Source organism: Schistocerca gregaria, chromosome 2 (assembly GCF_023897955.1).
Source record: "Schistocerca gregaria isolate iqSchGreg1 chromosome 2, iqSchGreg1.2, whole genome shotgun sequence".
NCBI classification, from domain to species: domain Eukaryota; kingdom Metazoa; phylum Arthropoda; class Insecta; order Orthoptera; family Acrididae; genus Schistocerca; species Schistocerca gregaria.
The window spans coordinates 385,958,461-385,975,499 of record NC_064921.1 but is presented as its reverse complement, the minus strand read 5'-3'; the positions used below and the strand labels follow the sequence as shown (position 1 = coordinate 385,975,499).

The window sequence follows — 17,039 nt, the reverse complement described above, 5'->3', positions numbered from 1 at the left end:
TATGGAAATGGAAGAGGATGTAGATGAAGATGAAATGGGAGATATGATATTGCGTGAAGAGTTTGACAAAGCACTGAAAGACCTGAGTCGAAACAAGGTCCCCGGAGTAGACAACATTCCATTAGAACTACTGACGGCCTTGGGAGAACCAGTCATGACAAAACTCTACCAGCTGGTGAGCAAGATGTATGAGACAGGTGAAATACCCTCAAACTTCAAGAAGAATATAATAATTCCAATCCCAAAGAAAGCAGGTGTTGACAGATGTGAAAATTACTAAACAATCAGTTTAATAAGCCACAGCTGCAAAGTACTAACACGAATTCTTTACAGACGAGTGGAAAAACTAGTAGAAGCCGACCTCGGGGAAGATCAGTTTGGATTTCATAGAAACACTGGAACACGTGAGGCAATACTGACCCTACAACTTATCTTAGAAGAAAGGTTAAGGAAAGGCAAACCTACATTTATAGCATTTGTAGACTTAGAGAAAGCTTTTGACAATGTTGACTGGAATACTCTTTCAAATTCTGAAGGTGGCAGGGGTAAAATACAGGGAGCGAAAGGCTATTTACAATTTGTACAGAAACCAGATGGCAGTCATAAGAGTCGAGGGGCATGAAAGGGAAGAAGTGGTTGGGAAAGGAGTGAGACAGGGTTGTAGCCTATCCCCGATGTTATTCAATCTGTATATTGAGCAAGCAGTAAAGGAAACAAAAGAAAAATTTGGAGTAGGTATTAAAATTCATGGAGAAGAAGTAAGAACTTTGAGGTTTGCCGATGACATTGTAATTCTGTCAGAGACAGCAAACGACTTGGAAGAGCAGTTGAAAGGAACGGACAGTGTCTTGAAAGGTGGATATAAGATGAACATCAACAAAACAAAACGAGGATAATGGAATGTAGTCAAATTAAATCGGGTGATGCTGAGGGAATTAGATTAGGAAATGAGACACTTAAAGTAGTAAAGGAGTTTTGCTATTTGGGGAGCAAAATAACTGATGATGGTCGAAGTAGAGAGGATATAAAATGTAGACTGGCAATGGCAAGGAAAGCGTTTCTGAAGAAGAGAAATTTGTTAACATCGAGTATAGATTAAGTGTCAGGAAGTCATTTCTGAAAGTATTTGTATGGAGTGTAGCCATGTATGGAAGTGAAACATGGACGATAACTAGTTTGGACAAGAAGAGAATAGAAGCTTTCGAAATGTGGTGCTACAGAAGAATGCTGAAGATTATATGGGTAGATCACGTAACTAATGAGGAGGTATTGAATAGGATTGGGGAGAAGAGAAGTTTGTGGCACAACTTGACTAGAAGAAGGGATCGGTTGGTAGGACATGTTTTGAGGCATCAAGGGATCACAAATTTAGCATTGGAGGGCAGCGTGGAGGGTAAAAATCGTAGAGGGAGACCGAGAGATGAATACACTAAGCAGATTCAGAAGGATGTAGGTTGCAGTAGGTACTGGGAGATGAAGCAGCTTGCACAGGATGGAGTAGCTTGGAGAGCTGCATCAAACCAGTCTCAGGACTGAAGACAACAACAACATCGAATTAAGACCATTTAACAAAGCATTTAAGGTTTGTTTTTTAATCCTAAGAAATTCTACTATAGAGTTAACGATTTAATGAACTGACGAGATTTAAAAACAAGAATCAACTGACACTTTCGTATTTAAATTCCTCTTTTCTTATGCGACTGTTAGTTGGTATTTTATGGCTGTCCAAAGCTACAGGTTGTACGGAAACACACGTGTCTTGCTACAGTACTAGTTATTCCGAGAACTTTACATTGTCAATCGGCAAGAATGACAGGGATATTGTACTATGATGCCTTGTACAGCCATAAAATGTATGATACAGTGCTGGAAGTTTTTTGGAATTGTTTCGAATTAGTGGTAGTGTAATTAGTACGACCAATAGATATACTTTTGTATTAAAAAAACGCTTTTGACTTCTGGATTTCCAGCTAAAACGCTAGCAGTGGCCACGAGGTCTTCCTGACTTTGTATCTTACGACGTCTTAGACGTTTACCACAGTGAAGAAGTTGGGAAACCGTGACCGGTTTGGACGAAAAGTGGGGTGGATGAAGCTTGTCTTCGGCAAAGTGGAACTCACTTCAGACTGTCGAAATTGCCTCATTCAGTATTTTAAAGATGGTAGCGGTTTTGCCAGCCGAAGTGCCACATGTTTGACCGGATGCTGTTGGGAATTTTAACTCGTGATTGGAGGGGAGATTGCCGACTTGATTCACAACAACTGCCCACTGAAACAGCCGCGGGAGGCCCCAAATACGCCTACGTCCTGTGCGATTACAGGAGGGTCCACAGCACAATAGTTGGTTTTCGTGGTTTGGTCGCCTAGGCTGCAGCCTAGATACCTGTGTGTAAAGGCTGAGTGGAAGCAACTCCCCTGGAAACGTAGGACAGAAGTGGACGGGTCTGAAACGAAGGCAGACAACGTAAAATAATGAGTTCTAAAGTAAAAAGACTTTGAGTGTCCTGCTGAGAGCTTGGTCCTCGTTGCAGCCACCAGCTGAGCGGTGTCCCGTGTGTTTGCTGAAAGTTCCCCACCCTCAACCTGTTACGCTCCCCCTCCCCTCCCCCCTCCCGGAGCCCCTTGGCCGCCTGAATGGGCGGCTGCTGGCTGGGAAGAGCGCCGCGGCGCGCCGTTATAAATACAGCGGCCGCCGACATGGCCACGCCGACGCCGACGTCGCCCATCAAGAGCGTCTTCACCGGCGTCCAGTCGCAGGCCTCCAGGTAATACCGTCCACTGGCTGTGACTTGACGCGTGAGTTCCTAGGGGTTGGCTCTGTTACACAAAGTAATTCAGTGACAACAACTCCAGAATAGTGACAATGTGTAATTCTTTTTCCTCTCCATAGTTCCTTCTCGCGTTTAATGGCGCCTAATCATTTCACAGTTGAACTTGTAGTCCGTTTCGTCAGACCCGGAATTATACTCGACCAAAAGGGATCAGATGTCTTAACTGTTTGTGGTACAAAATTGTGTCCTATCTCTATGAAATCAATACGAAGTTTTTTTTTTTTTTTTTTTATACCAACAAATATACTGCGGCAATTTCCTCTCTTTGCTTCACTAGGTATGAATCTTCAGTAGTTCCAGATCAGAATGCAGTGTACTCCACGTTCCTCCAAAACTTGCCCCTCCACCCCAAACTCTAATATTACTTTCTGCCCACTCCAAATGGAGGGTATTTCAGCAGCTTCAAATCAGCTAGTTGCTTTGTTCTTTCTGATCATAGTGTGATGTAAAAATTTTATATTTGAATGGAATGTCTGTTTTTATTTATTAAAAGAACCGAGAGATTAACCACTGACTGTACTGACAATGGAATGCATTGATACGTGTGTGATACTGCTGTTCTGTTTTTTAATAAACTGCACAAACCGTGAATCTAATGTCAATTGTGGGCAGTCGGGAGCATCCGGTAGCTGGCGCAGTGTTAAGGGGGGGGGGGGGGGGGGTGTCACAGTACACGTGCATCGTAATGTTCGGAGAGCTGTGTTCTGTCTTTCGTCAAACCCCCTCTGTGCCTTGCGTATGCACTTCCCACTTTCACCAGCACCCACCAATAAACAGTTGTACATGAGTGATAAAACCATAATTCTTTTACCGATAGAGTTTTCAAATATTTTCACGCGTATTTGATTACAAACTTCTGAATTAAGCAGGAAAAATAATCAATCTTCAGCCACATACTCATTGCCTGTTTTGTTTTATGCAGTGAAGCGTGGCCAGTTAAACGCCCAAGTTACACGAGCCACTATTTAGAGCACCAGAGATACCACAACTGTAAAATTTATGTGTATGACATGAGTTGTTATTAAAAACCGACACAAGTGAAATTGTAAGATTGATGAGAGAGGAGGAAGGGTACCAAGTAAGTGGTCTATGTGGTAAAATGTCCTTGAACCTAACATGACAATATGCTGTTCTGGAAACTTTAATACAGCTTCCACAGTTATCTCACCTTGAGAAAACTGAATAACTGCACCTCCATAAATTTTCTCTCTTCCACTGGGAAATTGGGTAAATTAATCTACACTTGACGTGGGTCTGACCCCTCATCCTTGGTATATGATAGGAACATACACCAAACCCTCGACCAGCCACCCAAATGTTTGTGTACATTGTACCACTTTCTCTGTTCTAAAGATAGGTGTAGGTTATATGACATTTCTTTTTACTTTGGTTGTGTTACCTTGTTATAGCTATGCAGGGTTCATTATTTTATTTTGGTACTCTGTTCTGCAGTGACAGCCATGTGGCTACTGGTTAATAGTGGGTTCAGCACTCTAAAACAGTTCCTAGTGTCGGCCAGTTGCATTTCCTCAATGTCTCTCTCTTTGGAGACTTTTTTATTCAAAATAAAATCTTTGGAAATGAGTCAGCAGCTACCGGTTGCTTATCTGTGTTTATGCCCGGAAGTTAGAAGTATGACAAATTAAACAACGAGATATGCTTAGTTGTAGGTAACACAAACGGGTGTCTTCTCACCAGTTGGATGCAAAAGATAGTATAACGTATACTGGATTGCCAGTGAGGATAGAGGTGTGTACATATGAAACAGATTAATGCAAATAACAGCATTTTATATTATAGGAGAAAGAAACAGAAATGTTGTAAAATGTTAAGTGTGAACTTATGAAGGAATATACTTAATGCCACAAAAAAAAAAAAAAAAAAAAAAAAAAAAAAAAAAAAAAAAAAAAAAAATTAAAACTTAGCTCAGAATAAATGTCCCTCGTGAGCAGATATTTTTCTCTTCTTGGTTGAAGGTTGCCAAGAGGAGGAAAAACCTAATTAGAAAATTATATATGTAAAAATTAAAATTACTGTTGGTCTCACCATTGTTAAACAAGCCCAGATATGAAAAATTTTCCAAATGGAGACACATTGGTTTACATAACTGGTGTAAATGCAACTGAAAACTGCTCGTAGGTTCTAATTTGTGAAGCACTTACTTACATGTGTTACATTAAGCCTTGATTCATAGACATCATAGATAAGTTGTAGTTATGACCTAACCAATGTTACAGAAGGCAAGTCTGTATTGTTGTTGTGCAATGAAAATTTCATTTTGTTGCTGCAGGTGGTTCAGACACATATCAGAGGCAGCGGAGGCGTATAAGACAAGGGATGGCAAGGGGCGCCGACCCGAGCCACCACCGGCTGCTTCCAGTGGGCCACCTGATGCAGAAGGTGCTGATGCAACCAAAGAGTAAGTTTAAATATCCCAGATGTCTCCAAAGCAGTATTGTTGAAATTCCGATGCTTCCTTGGTGTATTGTTTTGCCAGGAAACTTAACCAGTTTTGTAAAGATACATTTACTATTAATTTTTATAACTGACAAGCATAGGTGGTTTCACCTTATTGGATGATTACCGAGCAGTCTTAACTAAATTCAGATTATGACTGTGTAAAAGCAGAGGAGACAGAACACATCCAGTACCGAATAATAGTTACAGTAATTAAGATAAAAAGAAATATGTGAGGATACCACCATGTTATGTAGATGCATTAAATGCCAGTTTTTTAGCTGATGACAGTATGGACAATTGTAAGTAAACATATCTCTAACTTGAAGTCATTTTTAATTGGTGTCTTGGACTTGAAATACATTTTGAAAATGTGTCAGATTACACCAGTGACCTTTCATAGCTAGATAAGTACTAAAAGAACGTTACGTAATTCTAATGTCACTGCCAATATTTTGTTGCTGAAAAGACACCAGGTGGTCATCGTGGAGTATACTGGTAACCTGATGCATATATGACATGGTATTTGACATTATTTTGGTTTTCTTCTGTCTGAAGACTGGTTACATGCAGCTCACAATGCTTGTAAATCTTGTAGAATCTCTGCATAGCTACCACAGCCTACATTGATTTGAGTCTATGTGATATATTGTCTTCTCATACAATTTTTACAATTTACACTTCTTCCATTGCCAAACTGACTATTCCTTAGTGTCTCACGTTCTGTCCTGTTAGCATGTCCCTTCTTCAAGACAAGTTGTCATAAATTTCTTTTTCCTCCCATTCAGTTCAGTATCTCCTCATTAACTGTTTCAATTTTAAACTTTCCTCTATAGCACCACATTTAAAGAGCTTCTAATCTCTTCTTGTATGATTCACTTATCATATACATTTTGCTTCCATGAAAGGCTTCACTCAAGGCAAATATCTTCAGAAATGAGTTCCTAAAACTTAAGTTAATGGTTGAAGTGAGCAAATTTCTTTTTTCCAGCAATGTGCTTCTTGCCGTTGGCTAGTTGACATTATATATCATCTCCATTTAAACCACCATCAGTAATTTTGGCACTCAAATGGCAGAACTCATCTGCTATTACCAAATTTAATTAAGTCTTGTTCATTTGCATCTTAAAACTCCTTTCCAAGACACTACCCATGCCACTCAACTGTTCTTCAAAGTCTTCGTGTCTCACAGAATGACACTGTCCCTCAACAAACATAAGTTTTTATTTCTTCTCCATAAATGTAAGTTCACTTTTGAAATTTTGTCTTTGGTCTCCTTTACTATTTGTTCAATGTACAGGTTGAATGAATAACACTGAGAGAAGATTGGATACAAGCTTGTCTCCTTGTCTCACAAATTCTCAACTACTGCTTCCTTTTCATGTCCTTTGACTCCCATAATAGCAGTCTGGTGTCTCTAGAATTTGTAGCTCACATTTGAAGATAAATGGTGTAATGTTAGTGTTATATTTACATAGTTCTGTAGCACATGAGCACATAACTAGCTGCCACTGACAGAAGTTACTTTAAGAATTGCTCCATACATTTGTGGCTTGAAAGATGCCTCTTCACAGAACAAGCCCTGCACTTCTTCAGATCCAGAGAACTTGTGGCTGACAAAATAACTTACAGAGGACGAAAATTCGTGCTAGACTAGGACTGAAATAGGGAAACACTGCTTACCCCAAGAAATCACTTCACATGTCTGTCATCTGAGTGTGACTTGAGCCCAAACTCACTCCGATTGTCATTGATATTTCCTCTAGTAACTTAAGAGAGCTTGTCGGTGTGGTTTTTGAAAGTAATTGTAAGAAAAATCAGAGTTCTAGCTGGGCCTGGAGGCATGTTTGCGTAGTTCAATGATTAATGCAACTGCTCTTGATTAGCAAAAAAATACAGGTTACTGCTACTCGTACAGAAACTTGTACTTGCCACAACATTACTATCTTAATTTTCTCTCTCTTGTATTAGCTTTTTTTCCATTTCACTAATTTATGGGGAGCTTGGAATGCCCTATCCCACAGTGTTAAATTTTGTGAGTTGGCTTTCCTGTATTCCAGGAACCACTGTAGGTGTTGACATGAAACTTCCACAGACTGTCAACTGATTAAAAACCAGTACACCACCTTTGCCCTCCTGGACCTGATTCATGGTGCAATTACCACAATGCCCAATACTCAGTTTATACAGCCATAAACCTTCCATCCCAGCAGCAGTTGGCCAAACTGCCTGCTTTACTTTCAACAAATCCTCAGTATTATTTCTAAAGTGCATCCCATGACACTGCTGTAGTTCATGAATCATTCTGTCTGTCAGCCTGCATCTTAAGGATGTACAATCAGAAAGTTTCTTGTCTCTCAAACTTTGTTTAAATTTCCTCAACCTGCTGCCCATCCTCTTCTGGACATGACCAATACATTCCAGTTTTCTGACAATCTTCTCACCATAAGCCTGAGCGGTTACTACACTGTTAAATACTTTAGAGTCTCCATCATGTAAGAACTTAGTTTAACTCACTGCCCTTTTGTTCACAGATAGACTAAAAATTTCAATAGCTGCAGAGGCCTCCATAGCACCACTTGTTCCTTCATAATTTCTGTTGCAGATACGCCCTTCTTCAGTCCCTGATTTACTCTTAAAACAATGTTAGGTTAAAAAATCTGGAAATCAATTACCTTTAGAGTATTCACACTGGTCACTGTAGCAACAGAATTCGTAGAACTTTAGCCGCACTTCTGCCAAGTGCCATCAAAAACTACTGGTATAGCAGTTGTACCATCATTTATTTCAATAGCTCCATTTTCAGCACACTTCATTGGCTCACCTCAACAGATTCCACAGCAACTACAGTAAATCTTGCATGGTTGTCAATTTTACAAGGTGTGTGTGGCATACTCATCACGGCATACATTGTTTCTGCTGCAGTGTGTCCTTTGCCGATAGCTCTCAATCCATAAAACCACCTAACATTTGCTTCAAAATAATTATCCTTATATTTATGAGAATTCTAAAATGAATGATTATATTTACAACTGACACAATGATAAGTTTCTTGGCTAGTCCATTTGATACCTCACTGTCTTCATGTAAACTAACTGGCCCTCCACATATTTTACAACACACACATTCATCTAAGACCCTTTTTAGGATGTGTAAACCTATCAGAATATAACCTAACTTACCATTTACATGAATTTTGTTTTGAGAAAACTCTGTATTACAACATTTTCTTGTAATCTTCAAAGCACTAATGAGTGTTTCTCTAGATACTGAAGAGATTGCCTGTATTTCACTGTCTGTAACTTCACACGCCACATGTTGAACACAATGTTTCCATTTATTCGAAAATATATTACCATGAAACCCGTGTTTCTTAAAAAAAAAATGGTTTTCACATCATACTTACTTTTTGAGAGATTTACCAATCTGTTGGTCACTTTTCCTCAGAAAAACATTAGCACTTAGACATACAATGCATGTTTATGAAACAATATGATACTGTTTTTGACTGTGCTACCAATACAAACATGTAATTTAACCTTTATAACACAGCAATCCACAGTCTTCTATTTAAAAGTTACTGATTTTATTAGATCTTGAAGTAATGCATGTAAAAATTTTAACTTTTTCAACTGGTGTAGATAATATTTAAAAAAAAAAAAGAAAAAAAAAACCTTCCCAAGTGAGTTTCTCATGCAAATTTCAAAATTAGGTAAAAATCCGAAAAAATGAAAAAAAATTCTTTTTCTATTTTGGAACTTAAAGTATTTGCGTATGTAAATGGCCTGGCTTATTCTGCATTGTGCTTACTGCAAACACCGTGCGGATTATCACTGTTTCCTCTCAATGTCATACACGCAGCATAAGTAGTTAATGAAGCTCTACATGTTAACAGAAAAAAATTGTGCTAGGAAATTAGCCTTGCCTTTGATCCAGGTTATTGAGTTCCTAAAATCCTACCAGAAGCAGTATCTTTGCTTGACCTGAGAGTAGTTCGTTTTAATGTTCATTGAAAGCAGATCACAGAACTTCTACATAAATGGTACATATGATGCAAATGTTTCATTACAAACATCTGTACTGCACTGTTACAGAAACGACGAAAGCTTGTCAGATAGTAATAAAGATGCAGAAGCTGCGGGTCAGTCAGCAACTGCAGCCACTTCCACTAGTGAATTGGAAGGTGCCACAGCAGCGGCCCCAACCCAGCAGCCTGCTGGTGCACAAGCTGCGTCACCATCTGCATCGCCCGGTGCAGAACTGGACCCACAAGCTGCCCTCTCCAGGAAGATGGGTATGTATGCACTTCAGCTACATAAATATGGCTAATTCACTTAAGGAGACTCTGGGTTGAGTGAAGCCTGTAGATGTGGTTGCTAACATCTTGTATTTATTGTTTACGAAATATGAATTACAGAAAACTGCAGAATGCGATTGTGTTACTTTGAGTGGGATGGAAAAAGAAGACTTCAGAGTATTTTGTTTACTGCCAGATGACAAAGTTCTAAATGTCTCTTTTTAGCGGACACTTTTACTTTGAATAATCTTTAAAGCTGTTGCATTCAGTCTTTTAGCACACTTTGTATACAAATAATAATAATAATTCCTGAAAGTAACAGCCATTAACTGATAATTATTTTCTGTAACCATTTCAGTGTACAGTGTCCATTTATTAGCCAAGAATATGAAAGTAGAGCAAGCCGTACACCAGAGGCCTTTGCAAAACATGGCATAATACCATTGCTGTAGCCGTAAATCTTTATTTTTTCCAATTAAACCCTAATATTGTGTATATGATGCAGCTATGTAACATATTGGCCTCTCTTTCACTGTATATTTGTTTGCTTTATTAATACAGTATAATACTACTAACGCATTTTTAACATACAACACATGAAAACATACTGATTCAATAGTTTTTTATGCTTACGAAAGTCAGACTTTTAATTGATTGTTCACTGGTTTTTGCAACTTAATTTTTGTGTGTCATAGACCTGGACATCACTTCAACATAATGTTTCAGCAAAATATTCTTTGCAGGCATGTCTTAGTTGTATACTGGCATGCAATTTCTTAAAGTCCCATAGAGTTTCCTAGCTAAAGAATTGGGCTGGAATTCGATTCAAGATGTGCTTACTGTTAATCTAAGTGGCCTTTGTAAGCCAGTCTACAGGAATGGTAGGATGATTCCTTTAAGCAGGCTGCATGAAGTAGTTGGAAGGTATCCCACCCAAAATTAAAACTGTTCTGCATCTGACAACATGGCTGAGATAGGTCACACATTTACAACAATAAAGTTCATAATGAAAATTGCTGTATTAACATTGTTTTAAATGTTATTCTTTCTTAAATCACAATGCCACACACAGTCTGGCGTGCAGTTATATTGCCGATAGCTTGTTACCAGTTCCCTGTTGCAAATGCTTTGTTCCTGAAAGTTTGTTTTATTATTTGTATCATGTGCTGTTTTCATGTATACACCTGTTGAGAGCAGCTTTGGTATTACCTAGAGCTTATCGATGTGACCTGCACTGTGCTCGAAAGTAAACTTTTTGCAGTTTATGTTCTGATTGTCTTACATTTTGTAGTGTCAGAAAAGACAACTTCCTTCTACAAACTGGTAATTGCTGGTTACCTGCTGCCATTTGAATGGTTTAAGGTACTTTATTTGTGAATAAAAATAATTGCACTCTCTCTCTCATGCTGAATGATTCGCAGTTCTTCAGAAGTTGCGTAATTTTTATGTCTCTACATAAACATTTATTTCAGATTTTTTGCTCTAGAGCTATGGTTGTATTGCTTCTGTTGGTTTAAATGTGCTTTTAACTCTGCTACTAGTTAAATTTATGTGTAGTGCTATCCTTATTTCTTCTGCATCTGCGATTTTTCTGATACTGAGTTTCTCATCAGCTGCCAACTGACAGGGTCCTCTCCTTTCCTGTTGACAGTTAAATTAATTGATTCTTTTAAATCATTTCAAGGATCAAAATGCAATATTTGTGATTCGTGGGCATTGAAACATGGTTCCTTGTCATTTGCTCCTTGTCCTTTAGCTTTTGTCTTTGTAAACTATTTACTGTCTCATCTGTTATGACATGGGATTTCCGTGCATCTGCATACTGAGACATGTTCTGTTATTCTTCTCCTGTTAATGCGTTTGTGTAATGCTTATGTATTAGGATTATTTTAGTAACTGACAAATGATTAACAAAACAAGCATTAAGAAAGAATACTTTTTAAAAGATGAAAGGAAAGAGCTGTAACTCGATTAGGACTGCAAGAAGTGGGAGAATCTGTATCCACTCTCTGGTCATATAATATTTTGGGAAGAAAGATTGCTGCCATGTATGTGTGAGTGTTTTGTCTCTGTGTCGTGCCTTGTCTTTGCATATACGGTATTGGTGGGTGTGCAGGCGAGCGTGGGCCCTCCCCGACTCCAGGTCCGGCCCCTACCATGTCTCCATCACCTGGAGCCATGCGTCGGCGGCATGAACCAGTACGTCTGACAACAGAGGAGAGCCCACTGGTGCAGCCATGTGAGGTCATCGTCTCTCACCGACCAGTCTTAACAGCTGAACCTGTCATCATGCCCATAGGTACATTGTGTTTCCTTTGTTCGTGGACTGTTGTGTTGGCTTCGTTTTGTTGCTGCATCTTTGTGGTGTTGTAATAAGTTGGCAGAGATAGTGTGTGTTTGTCTTCATTCTGTCTTTGAGTCACATGCATTTTTCATCTCATTAAGCAGGTAATATTTAATCACTACTTGTGCTTTGTATAAACTTTTTGGGCTTAACTTTTAATGTCTGGAATGTCTAGAGATCATGGACGACTTGACATGGAATTATGCATGTCATCACAATTAACTTGTGTGGTGCTGATACATTAGTTGACAAGAGGTTCTGGTTTTAATTGCTTCTGTACTAAAAATACTTAGTAGCATAAAAAATGTAAAATATAAGGAACAGCTTATTTAACTGAAGATTACTAGGGTAGTCTTTAATTTCTCAATTTGACTCCTGAGTGTTTATATTGTATGTTCAGAAGAATGAAATGTGTTCAGTTTTGTGAAGATTTAGCATGTGTGTGGTGCCTGTTAGATTCTGAGATGCTCTGATCAATCATAACATGCTAAACGACAGCCCACCAAATTCAGATTCTGCTTTTCCTGCAATCTATGGTTTTATTCCATGTAATTCATCAAGAGATAATTACTGATATCATGAACAACCATCAATTCTAATCACCACCTTTCAATAAATTGGAAGAAGTGATCGAAACCTTATGGAAGTAAAAGGATGCTGGCTTTATTAAGGGATTACAAAGAAAGTAAGGCATAAAAAATTGGCCACAGTTTGGAAATGGATTTCTAATAAACCTCAAAAATCCTTGGTTTAATTAGAGTGTTAAAATCTCAGTTTAGTTTTTGAAAACAGCTACAATTTGCACTTGCGGCTGTCTTCAAAAACCTAGTTTTAATAGTAACTTTTGCTACAATCTCAACTTCCCAGACTTGCAAATAAGACTCATCGAATCGAGGGACAGAGAAGAAACATACACAGTTTGGCATCTCCTGGATCAAACCTTAATCATCCTCTCTCCGCCAAACATTAAAATTATCCTCAGCGACTTCAGTGCACAACTGGGACAAGAAAGATGGTACGGAGGTATCATTAGAAGGTGGGCAACTCTCAGGGCTACAGAAATATGATTTAATCACTACTGTTTAAAAATCAAAATAAAATAAATGCCTTTGGTAAACTTCAAAATAAAAACATTAGAATTTTAACACACCAAATTAATAAAAAATATATAGTACTAGAGGAAATGAGGGAAAAGTCTGTAAACACCAAATTGCTACAAGGATTGACAATCAAATGAAAACTGATAGTAGAAAAATTAGCACCAATAAATTCGAGGAGAGAATTTGAAAGGTAGGATGGGGCAAACAAATAGCAGTAGAAAGTACACAGAGCATGCATGAACTGTGAAGCCCAAAAGTCAGAAGAATCAAGTTTAGAACTATTAAAACAAGAGAAATCCACTCACAGACAAAACATAAACATATTAAAACACCTACATGAAAGAAGAAAATTGTAGTGAGAAGGAATCTGTCCTGATAACATTGTCATTATTCTATCCTGGATTTTCCATTGTTTGAGCCAGCCGCGGTGGCCGTGCGGTTCTAGGCGCTTCAGTCGGGAACCGCGTGACTGCTACGGTCGCAGGTTCGAATCCTGCCTCGGGTGTGGATGTGTGTGATGTGCTTAGGTTAGTTAGGTTTAAGTAGTTCTAAGTTCTAGGGGACTGATGACCTCAGAAGTTAAGTCTGAAAAGAACCAAACACTAAAACTTTCAGAGAAAAATTGAACATGTAATGACTCGGGTGGTCCATTGTATAAATAAAGTTCAGCTTAGCTGCTGCAGTATTCTTAATTTCCTTTCCCCAGAACTCGCTGTATTGGAAAAGTCTATCTTGTATACTTATTAATTCAGGCAGACAGATTAGAAAATTTAAAAAGGGAAATGGATAGGTTAAAGTTAGATACAGTGGGAATTAGTGAAGTTCGGTGGCAGGAGGAACAAGACTTCTGGTCAGGTGAATACAGCGTTACAAATACAAAATCAAATAGGGGTAATGCAAGAGTAGGTTTAATAATGAATAAAAAAAAATAGGAATGTAGTTTCAGCTACTATGAACAGCATAATTAAGGCATTGTTGTAACCAAGGTAGAAATGAAGCCCACGCCTACCATAGTAGTTAAAGTATATATGCCAACTAGCTCCACAGATGAAGAGATTGAAGAAATGTATGATGAGATAAAAGAAATTATTCATATAGTTAATTATATAGACAAAAATTTAATAGCCATAGGGGACTGGACTATAATGGTAAGAAAAGGAAGAGGGAAAAAAATGGTTCAAATGGCTCTGAGCACTATGGGACTTAAGAGCTGTGGTCATCAGTCCCCTAGAACTTAGAACTACTTAAACCTAACTAACCTAAGGACATCACACACATCCATGCCCGAGGCAGGATTCGAATCTGCGACCGTAGCAGTCTCACAGTTCCGGACTGTGTGCCTAGGACCGCGAGACCACCGCGGCCGGCAAAAGGAAGAGAAGGAAAAGTAGTAGGTGAATATGGCCTTTGGGGTAAGGAATGTAAGGAAGCAGCCTGGTAGAAATTCACACAGCTAACACTTGGTTCAAGAATCATTAAAGGAGGTTGTATACATGGAAGAAGCCTGGAGATACTGGAAGGTCCTAGGTAGATTTTATAATGGTAAGACAGAGATTTAGGAACCAGGTTTTAAATTGTAAGATATTTCCAGAGGCAGATATGGACTCTGACCACAAAATATTGGTTATGAACTGTAGACTAAAAATGAAGAAATTGCTAAAAGGCAGGAATTGAAGGAGATGGGGACCAGGATAAGCTGGAAGAACCAGACATTGTAAAGAGCTTCAGAGGGAGCATTATGGAATGATTGACAAGAACAGGGGGAAGGAAATACAGTAGAAGAAGAATGGTTAGCTTCGAGAGATGAAATAGTGAAGGCAGCAGAGGATCAAGTAGGTAAAAAGATGAGGGCTAGGAAAAATCCTTGGGTAACAGTAGAGATATTGAATTTAATTGATGAAAGGAGAAAATATAAAAATGCAGTAAACAAAGCAGGCAGAAAGAAATGCAAACGTTTCAAAAATGAGGTCGACAGGAAGTGCAAAATGGCTAAGCAGGGATGGCTAGAGGACAAATGTAAGGATGTAGAGGCATATATCACTATAGGCGTGAGGTAGATACTGCCTACAGGTAAATTAAATAGACCTTTGGAGAAAAGGGAACCACTTGTATGAATATCAGGAGCTCAGATGGAAAAAAAGTCCTAAGCAGAGAAGGGAAAGGAGAAAGTTGGAAGGAGTATATGGAGGGTCTATATAAGGGTGATGTGCTTGAGGAAAGAGAACGTAGATAAAGATTAAATTGGAGATATGATGCTGCATGAAGAATTTGACAGAGCACTGAAAGACTCAAGTCAAAAAAGGCCCCAGGAGTAGACAACATTAGAACTGCTGATAGCCTTGGGAAAGCCAGCTATGACAAAACTACCATCCACAAGCAAGATATATAAGACAGGCGAAACACCTTCAGACTTCAAGAAGAATGTAGTAATTCCAAAGAAAGCAGTTGGTGACAGGTGTGAAAATTAATGAACTATCAGTTTAATATTCGTAAGTCACAGTTGCAAAATACTGACACACATTCCTTACAGATGAATGGAAAAAATGGTAAAAGCTGACCTTGGGGAAGATCAGTTTGGATTCCGTAGAAATGTTGGAACACGCTAAGCAATACTGACTGATCCTCTGACTTCCATTAGAAGATAGGTGTCAACGAGTCAGGATTGGTGAGGAAGTGAAAGCAGTAGGCACCCACTGTGGTGAAGGAGTTACTCATTTTTATAAGAGCATTGTTGTTTAATATAGTAAAGAAAGGCAGGCCTAGAGAAGCTGTCGAAACTGAATGGGCTGCCACCTAAGAGAGCAGGAGAGTGAAACGTCTGGTCGGGTCGGGTCGGAAGCTGCCAGCAGAAGAGAGCGGACGGCGTGTCCACTCTCATCGGCTGGCCAGAGTTCCACCCCCACATGACCACCTCCAACCGTCCCAATTGGTCGGTCAAATAGTAGACATGCAGTTCGGTAGCATTATGTAATCAGCAACACGTGAGTTTTAGCTGCTGATGGTTCAACATGTGAGTTTCAAAGTGGTTCTGTGCGGTTTTGCAGCATGACTAATCTGCTGCAATTAGCCGCCAGACAGAAGGCACTGACGGACATCAAGTGAAAAATAAAAATCAAATTTTCTATTACTAAATCCCGGCCCCTACTGTACATAGGTTAAGGAAAGCAAACCTATGTTTCTAGTATTTATATACTTACAGAAATCTTTTGACAATGTTGAATGGAATAGTCTTTCAAATTCTGAAGATGGCAGGGCTAAAATACAGAGCGTGAAAGTCTATTTACAACTTGTGCAGTAACCATATGGCTGCTATAAGAAGCAGTGGTTGAGAAGGGAGTGAGACAAGGTTGTAACATATCTCCGATGTTATTCAATCTGTATATTAAGCAAGCAGTAAAGGGAACAAAAGAAAAATTCAGTGTAGGTATTAAAATGCGTGGAGAAGAAATAAAAATTGAGAGATTTGCCGACGACATTGTTATTCTGTCAGAGATGGCAAACGACCTGGAAGAGCAGTTGAAATGAATGTACAGTGTCTTGTAAAGAGGATTATAAGATGAACATAAACAAAAGCAAAATGAGGATAATGGAATGTAGTCTAATGAAATTGGGTGATGGTGAAAGTATTAGGTTAGGAAATGAGACACTTAAGTAGATGATTTTTGCTATTTGGTGAGCAAAGTAACTGATGATGGTTGAAGTAGAGGGGATATAAAATGTAGACTGGCAATGGCAAGGAAAGCGTTTCTGAAGAAGAGAAATTTGTGAACATCGAATATAGATTTAAGTGTCAGGAAGTCATTTCGGAAAGTATTTATATGCTGTGTATGGAAGTGAAACAAAGGCAATAACTAGTTTAGACAGAAGAGAATAGAAGCTTTCAAAATATGCTGCTACAGAGGAAAGCTGAAGATTAGATGGGTAGATTGCATAACTAATAACGAGGTACTGAATAGGATTGGAGAGAAGAGGAATTTGTGGCAAAACCTAACTAAAAGAAGGAATCAGTGG

General features: G+C 38.8%; 1 protein-coding gene across 7 annotated transcripts in view; it reads left to right on the top strand.

The window, feature by feature from the left end:
• The window catches only part of LOC126320879 (rho guanine nucleotide exchange factor 12), a 1,029,890-nt gene that overhangs the window by 987,155 nt on the left and 25,696 nt on the right, over positions 1-17,039 (top strand). For 5 of the 7 annotated variants that reach the window (XM_049994132.1, XM_049994128.1, XM_049994129.1 and 2 more), the window contains 3 exons: positions 5,121-5,249; positions 9,382-9,581; positions 11,701-11,883. In XM_049994132.1, coding sequence (XP_049850089.1) covers positions 5,121-5,249; positions 9,382-9,581; positions 11,701-11,883 — 512 coding nt within the window. The remainder of the gene's footprint in view (positions 1-5,120; positions 5,250-9,381; positions 9,582-11,700; positions 11,884-17,039) is intronic. The other 2 variants (XM_049994133.1, XM_049994130.1) reach the window with 1 other exon arrangement.